The 8,126-nt window shown below is 34.2% G+C and overlaps 3 protein-coding genes across 3 annotated transcripts; 1 reads left to right on the top strand and 2 right to left on the bottom strand.

Moving 5' to 3' along the window:
• LOC130622151 (uncharacterized) lies at nucleotides 1-5,685 on the top strand. Its single transcript, XM_057437566.1, has 5 exons — nucleotides 1-1,014; nucleotides 4,860-4,971; nucleotides 5,067-5,167; nucleotides 5,251-5,361; nucleotides 5,455-5,685. The coding sequence occupies exons 3-5, from the start codon at nucleotides 5,095-5,097 to the stop codon at nucleotides 5,616-5,618; spliced, it is 348 nt and encodes a 115-aa protein (XP_057293549.1). The 5' UTR covers nucleotides 1-1,014; nucleotides 4,860-4,971; nucleotides 5,067-5,094; the 3' UTR covers nucleotides 5,619-5,685.
• On the bottom strand, nucleotides 5,619-7,457 carry LOC130622149 (uncharacterized). Its single transcript, XM_057437565.1, has 3 exons — nucleotides 7,184-7,457; nucleotides 6,959-7,099; nucleotides 5,619-6,881 (listed from the first exon to the last, which is right to left on the bottom strand). Exons 2-3 carry the CDS (start codon nucleotides 7,002-7,004, stop codon nucleotides 5,701-5,703), a joined length of 1,227 nt encoding a protein of 408 aa, XP_057293548.1. The 5' UTR covers nucleotides 7,005-7,099; nucleotides 7,184-7,457; the 3' UTR covers nucleotides 5,619-5,700.
• Nucleotides 7,008-7,400, bottom strand: LOC130621271 (THAP domain-containing protein 11-like). Its single transcript, XM_057436575.1, has 2 exons — nucleotides 7,184-7,400; nucleotides 7,008-7,099 (listed from the first exon to the last, which is right to left on the bottom strand). Exons 1-2 carry the CDS (start codon nucleotides 7,398-7,400, stop codon nucleotides 7,008-7,010), a joined length of 309 nt encoding a protein of 102 aa, XP_057292558.1.
• Nucleotides 7,458-8,126: the final 669 nt, after the last annotated feature.

Here is an 8,126-nt window from a genome sequence, read left to right as displayed (position 1 = left end):
TCTTGTGTGTTAAACTTGCTGCAAATGTCATAATTTTTATATTGCTATTGTTTCTATTTATATATTACTAAGCATAAATAGGTAGCTGACTATATGCGTCTTCCCAGTTTAACTATATTTAACTGGGTATCTGTCTTACTTAATGTTATCTTCAAGCTTCATAGCTAGCTAACCAATGATTAATGTTGTTATTTCTCTTTTTAGCTCTTTATATCTACCTTAGAGATGTTATTTAAGCACCGACTTAGACCAACTGATAGCCTTGACGTAGAGCGTTCGCTTCCAGTGCGGGAGGTCTTGGGTTCAAACCCCGGCCGCGTCATACCAGAGACTATAAAAGTGTGAATCTATCCTTTCTGCTTAGCGCTCAGGGTGAGAATAGGATTGATATCTTAGGCTGTTGTCTAGTTGAGCGATTGCTGTGCTTCCACGACTTTCGTAACTCAAATGGAAGCTTTAAATGCGCTAGGACCCCCTTCGCAGGACCCTCGTTGATAGCAGTACCAATAGGAACTAAAGAGGCTATCCTGTGTAAATAACAGTAATAATAATAAAATGATAATAAAAACGAATTATGATGTAACAAGCAACGAAAACTTTCAAATATTTTAGAACTTTTAGGATGGTGAGAGGAATAATTCTTCCTGTAGCCTTTTCTAAAGGGATGATTACTAAAACTTAAAGTGTGTGCGTTAATTGCAGTAAGTATTATTGTTTTGTTGTTGACATCCTGTTAAACGTTTGTGAGCAAGCATATAAATTACCAGGTTATATATTTTTACAAGGGTGGTGGTTGATATTTTTACAAAGGTTGTTGGCATTTTGGGGGAATTTACACGGGTTTTTGACATTTGTTGTTAAAAATTCTCAGAAAATGATAGTATGGTTGTCCGTTTATATTATTTGTGTTGCAAACTGCTGTTTTTTAGAATGATGTGTAAACTTTAGTGGAAAAAAACTAATATATCAACATACTGAAAGAACAACTTTTCGTACCATCAGACGAGCTGTTTTGTAAGTAGTTTTTTTATATTTATATCTTGTGTTATCAATTTTTTTAACTTTAAACTAACTGTTTGTGATGTCAGTTTTGCTGGAAGAAAATTCCACGGTTACACGTGTATTTCTTAAGAATTTCACAAAATTCTGCAGGAAAAAGTATTTGGTGATGATAAAAAATTTCTGAATGTTCAAACTGAAACTGTTTTTTTTTTCTTTTTGACATTTTATGTTTAAATTTTGTAAGGAAGGACCATATGCAAGTATATATACTAAAAAATTTTTTGGATATTCTTCACTTTCCAAGTTGTATTTTTGTATGCACTGAAATACCGCTTTTTCTGTACTTAAATTTGATGTTATCCTTTTTTGAAAGATTTTATGAGTGGACACAATATATAGAACATGCCAATGGAACTGATTTTTGTTCATTTTAATTTACTCCTCAGAAACCTTTAGTAAGCACTTTTGTGAGGAAGGACCATATACATATACATTATTTTCAAAATAATGGTTTTTGTTGATTTGAATTTTACTCTTGGTTTATTGCTTTTTTGACATTTCAGTTAAAATGTTTAGTAAAGGGCAGTACGGATCGTTAAACAAAATAAAATTTTTGTTAACAGGTAATTTTTACATTTTGGGCATATTTTGGGGGAAGAGGATGGTATGTAACCGAATAATAGATTTTTCAAAATTTATATAAATTTGATGTTTTACAAATTATAGCTTTTTGATAATGTTGTATAAGCAGTTAGGGAAAAGACAATGTTTAAAATACACAAAGAACTTATTCTCATAGATCTGTGCTTACTCTTGCAAGTCTTTCTTTTCGACACTTAAGAATAAAATATTAAAGGTCTTCAACATAATCACATAAGATTTATTATACATATTTGAGATGTGTTATTTCTGACATTGTTATTATTGGTGTCGTAACTGCCGGTGTTGTGCATGTCAATGTTGTAACTTTCTTTCAACTAGATTTTACACCTTACAAGCCGTTGTTTTTTATATTTCGTCTGGATTTTTGTTGGGAGGATTTGACATTTGACATTTTGTGTAAGATTTTAAAAACGTTTTTGTTAAATAGGCAGTATTCGATATACTGAAATATTTGCCACACTGATAAATTTAGAAGAGTCAAATGAAACTTAAAAAGGTTTCTTTTTACGGTGCCTATGGGGACCTCCTTTAGGGAGTCATTAAGAGCACATTAAAGGAGTCAAAATAAGTGCTCAAATGACTCCTTTTAAGTTGTCATGGTTAATGACTCCTTCTTGTTGCTCATTGCGTGGGATTAATGTTTTGAACTATGCCTATGTCTTATTTAGCTCCCCCATGAAGTCACTTCACACCTTGTGCGCATACTGTTGCATTTCTAGTTGATCAATTTTTTGTTTGTTTTTATCGTTTTTACTGTTTTTACTGCTTTTTTCCATTTTTATTCTCAGACAGGACGGACATTGATAGCAGTTTTTTTGTATTTATGTATATATTTGCAAATTACTGAAGTCCTCATCCTGTATAAATATTTTTAAATAAATAAAATAAATAAATAAATAAATAAATTCAAAACGACTCCTTTGCAGGAGTCAATTTTTCTATGACTCTTTTTATGTACTCCCCACAGGCACCCCGTCACTGAGTCCGTAAAGGGTTTCAATGAGTAATAATAGTTCCCGTTACGCGTTCATTGCGCAGAAAAAAACATTAGATAGATCATTGGAGTTTTTATTGCCTTGTTAATTCAGGCTAAAAAATGTACATAAATTTATTAATATACTGGGGACAAAAAATATTAATCATTATCAATAACGAAAAATAAATACTAGGACCGAAAAATATTCAAATTGTATTACACCGTGCGTGGACAAACACTGACTCAGAGAACCTAAATTCGCACAAGCAAATTTCAATTACAAAGTCAACACTCTGAAGATTTGAGGAAGGACGTTTTTGGGTGACAATTTTTAGAAATGTATTTCGGGAATTTATAATATACATATACAAGTAAAAATACTTAACACATAAGTAAAACAGTTACTACAATCTTAAAAATATGCTACATAAATACTTTTTTTTCTTTTTTTCTGTAAATTTTTTTGAAAAGCAGCATAGAGGAATCTCCCCACTATTAAAAATCTAGGGCAGTTCTTAAGATATCAAATTCAAAAACTTGCATGAGCACATAGGAAATTGACATGTTTTTCACAGGTGTAAATATTTTTTTATAATATATTAAAGATAAAAATAATACTACACAACTTTTTTGTATACATTAATTCAAGAATAATTTCAGAGTGAAACTTTTCAAGCAGGTTTTTGTGTGGTATGTATATAAAATATACAAGTAGGATGTCACACGCATTGCTTTTTTCTGAGACGTTGAAAGACAGAGATCGATAGAACGTTTACACGAGCACCAGTGTCTATTTTATATGTAACCATTGTATTATTGGCTGAGAGATCGATTAGCCAGTCTGGATGGTCTGATGCAGTTGGATCGGATATTTCGTTGATGCCGTTCGCTTTCGGAGGTTGGTTCAAGTTCGATTGATCTCAGAAAGAATTCATTGTCTGAACTGTCTGAGTCTGAATTAGATTGAAATTCTTGTTCAACTGAGCCAACTGGTTTTGATGGACGTTGTGAGTATCTCTTTGGTTTATTATTACGTGGAGATAAGTTTTGATTAAATTTTCGACATTATTTAAAAACTAGTCGTTAGCCCGTGGAAAATCCACGGGTTCGCCCGTCGCAGCTAAGCTACCATTTTGCATGACACACAGACGGACGGACAGACGTATACAGGCATTATAATGTAGATAATCGATGGCTCGGAGAAAAATCCACGGGTCTGCCCATCCTTTTTATACCACTTAAGCACGTCTCGCGTTTGGCTTACCCCAGTGTCGAAACGCCGGGGTAAGCCAAAGTCAAGGTGTGACCTAACATTGAACACTCTGTGGAACGCTTAATAAGAGCCGTAAACTGTGCCACACGATCAGGTGGAGCGCTTTAGTACAGGTATACTGTATGTCGTAAATTAAGTGAAGCGCATACACCATAATAGTTTTGCGACTGTAACATATCTTTCAAAAAATATTTCCGCAACGATAGCTGAAATAAAAACACAGTTTACAAACAACAGTCGTTACCCCATCATAGCAAAAACAATCAGTCAATATTATTTTATTTTGCAGAATAAGTTTTTGTGAAAGTTTAAAAATTTATTATGACACCGGGCAAAGCGCTTACTACAGTTAAACCATGTTGCACAGGCATAGGAATAATACGCCTTTGGAAAAAACTTTTTCACAGACTCAACAGGGCTGATCAGTTAGTCCAGGTAAACATTGTTGCAAATCCGTACAGACGTGATTACCAAGAAAGTTTAAAAATAAATTGTCACATTGAGTTTCCAAAAAAAATTCATTGCAACTTTGGTTTTAATGAAAACACAGAGAACAGCCTGTCATTACCGGTTCAGCTAAAATAATCTGTCAGTCATTTTATTTGCACAAAAAGTTTTCAGGAAAAAATAATAAAAGATGTAGCTACCTAGCTAACTGCATTTAGCATAACACTTTTGGTTTAAGAATATTGTTGTAGCCAAACTGCATTTTTATACTCTCAATTTTTTGCAAAAGATAGGACCTAGCTAAATGGCTACAGTCTCAACACAAAAATAAATGGTGGGTAGGATAAAAAGCTGTTATACCATACAGAATAGTAATAAGTAAGGTTCTAGCTAGCTAGCCTCCAAAATCTTCGTTCCTAGCCAAAAATCCTAAAACTGGTGCGTTTAAGATCTGTACGTGACTAAAAACGTGACAATATATTTATCTTAACATTTTAGAACATACAAAAAAACAAAATTACGAAAATAAAAAGCTTATAGAAGACAAAAAGGTGAAACAGACAAACAAACAGCACTGACCCACCATTCTTCGCTCCGATGTGACGTCACGGTTCGCGCCATTTTTTGCTACCATTATGAATTAGGGGAAAACATTACGACATTACTTCAGTTTTCAAGCCAGTAACTAGGGTTTCTTGTTTATAGAGTAGATAAAACTTCAAAAAGAAAAGATATGTCATACGATTACAGTGATTCACTGCCTGCAGAAGCTGCCAAACGTTATCAAGAGAAACTACAATCGCTTGGTAAATATTTTTTTTCAAGTTTTCATGGCACAAACAACCGTAATAAACTGAACTGACATGGCTAATTACTGTTTTCGTTTTAGGCCTTGAAAAATGCCCTTACAAGCTCCCTGCTGACGATTGGATTGACGATCCGACTGAGTGGCCAAGTTTGACCTATCACCACCTATATCACTACTTGATAAAAACACCAAGTAAGTATATACATATGACCCTGAATGATCTCCCCCCCCTTGTTCTATCTCATCCATGACACAGCCACTGTAATGTTGACTTTCCATTTGTAGGAATTTTCACACCCGAAGCAATGGAAAACTACAAAGCTTTAGAGGCTTACAAATGTGATGAATGGTTCCATCCCACATGTTTAAAATTGAAAAAATTGCCTACTCGGAAAATATGGTATTGTATAGACTGTAGGAAATTAAAAAAGAGAAAAAAAGACACATAATGCAAATATGATGAAGATTTATGATGTATGTATGTGATATACAAAAAGTATTTCAGCAATATAGATATATACAATCTCGATCTTATTTATATACTATACTTTCACCCAAGTTAGTGAGTACAGCACAAACTGTCACAATTTTATCACAATTAGCCAGTGTTGATGAATGCCCCTCATCCTTTATATTTTTTATAATTCTCAGTGGTAATGTCCCTTTCAAAATAAGGTAACGATTTCGCATCAAACCGATAACACGTTCAATATGTATTCTTACTGAAGCTATTTTTCTCGAGCTTTTAACCTCCTCAGCTGCTAATTGCTTTTTTCCCTTTGTGAAAGATGGTACAATAAGTTCAGAAGAACTGCCGGCAGCAAATTCATCTCTCAAGGTAAAACCTCTGTCTGCAAGGATCTGATCTGAAGGCCTATGGTATTTACTCAAGTGGAAGCCGGATTCTCGTGTGATTTGAACGTCTGATGCACGCCCACTATAACATTTTGAAATAAAATTAATTGCACCAAGTGGTGTACATGATATGAGCACCTTGATAGTACAATGTTTTTTGTACTGACTGTACAGTTGAGCTCTTGCTAACAGTGATGCTGGAGATTCGACGAATATTTCGAAACAATCAATTATAGAGGTCAATCTTGAAAATTTTACTTTGAAAACACTGGGGATTGTTTTGAATATATTATCTCTGTCTGACATTCTTATCATTCCTCTGAGCTTCTTGTACATAACATCTACCCATGTCCAAAAATATTCAACAGCGGTGGAACGACTAATATTAACGATGTAGCATAGCATATCAAAACTCATATTGTGTTTCAATTTGATAATTGTTAATAGGATCTGGTCTTCAGCTTTCAATCTTGTGGGTTTTCTTTCACTTTCGGTACATAAATATGTGAGTAATGTTTCAAATACCTCGAAACGCAACCCGGTTAACATCAAACACTTGTCCGGGTTTCTTCGAATTGAAGCAACACTCAAATCAACGGGAAGATTTGCTCTCAGTTTTCTATTCTCAGCGCGAAGATTATCCATTTCTCTATATAATTCCTCCCTCTCTGACACAGAAATTGGGGAGGCCAGCGAAATAGTACTCTCACTTTCTGGTGATTGCATATTTTCCAGTTCCAAAGGTGAATTAAGATCTTCAATATCATCAAGATTTTCAATATTTTCATTTGTTGTTGATATATTTTCTGTCTTGGCTTTTTCTGTTTCAAGGTGTGTGACTAGCTTTTTTCGAATGACTATGAAAAAAACATAATAGGTTTCTTATACTTTTGTCAACATTGAAAAGACATTCAAAGTGTCAAGTGAATCCTACCTGGACGCTTATGTAGTCTTTTAAGTCTTCTATTAAATCTGCTCATTGATCAATGTGGTGATGCAACTTTTTTTCCACAACTCAAAACTTTGAAAACAGATGGTACATAGTCAGGATGGCTTAAAGCTAACTCTCTCTTTCCTAAAAAGAGGAAGAGTAACAACACTTAATTCATTTATATACATTTACATTTGTGTATGTACTGTATAAACATGTTATACTTACCCGAAATGAAATGTTCAGAGCATACATAGTGGTGTTTTGATTTTGGTGACCATAAAGTTCCTTTGATTGGATTTCCCAGCTCATCAGTTCGAACACGATTTATTGCTGTCAGCCACAACTTCCTCTGTGCCTTTTTAGCTGTAAGAATGTAAAATTGCAAGTCAGGACGACTGTTGACATTATTGGTACAAGAAACAACACAGCAATTCTTAGGCATCTCCCTTTTCGCTGGCGTGCAAGTCAGAATGTTTTCCCCCAATTCAAAATGGTAGCAAAAATTACGTAATGTTTTTACGCATGTCACGTGATAATCCGGAGCGAAGAATTACTTTAAAAACAAAAATGGCCATCATGTTTCGGTCCTCATGTTTCTTCGTTGGCATGCCCGGGCCGCGAAAGTCTTGGATTGGTTTTTTAAACAATCAAGCGTTTTGATTGGTGTATTATGCGCGAGCGGTCAAAACAAAGTCAGTAAAACTATCAGTAAACTGTCCCATTTGTTATTTGAAGCTTCTGAGTTAAAACGGCGATTGAGGTCACGAGGGTAATTATTATAAAAAAGGCGTATTAAAATAATGCATTCATTTTTTTTCACTAAATTTAATTTTCTTACTTATGGCAATAAATTAAAGTAATTCAATTAATTAACGAAAAAAATTAATTTTTGAAATTTATTTTAATCAATAATAAGATTTGCGATTAAACAACCACTTGGTTTCTAAAAATCGCGGAAAGACAGACAGACGGAATACGGCTATTATTATAGAGACTAGTCGTTAGCCCGTGGAAAAATCCACAGGTTCGCCCGTCCTTTAAATTTACCTGTTGCAACAAAGTGGACAAAAATATATCGCGTTTGGTATTAGTGCGCATTATAAAAATTTCGTGATTCCGTTACGGGACGCGGCTCTCGCGGACACACAGACATAATACGGCTATTATT

Source organism: Hydractinia symbiolongicarpus, chromosome 12, assembly GCF_029227915.1.
Source record: "Hydractinia symbiolongicarpus strain clone_291-10 chromosome 12, HSymV2.1, whole genome shotgun sequence".
Classification (NCBI taxonomy): domain Eukaryota; kingdom Metazoa; phylum Cnidaria; class Hydrozoa; order Anthoathecata; family Hydractiniidae; genus Hydractinia; species Hydractinia symbiolongicarpus.
The sequence above is the reverse complement of the archived record's forward strand: the minus strand, read 5'-3'. Positions and strand labels throughout refer to the sequence as shown.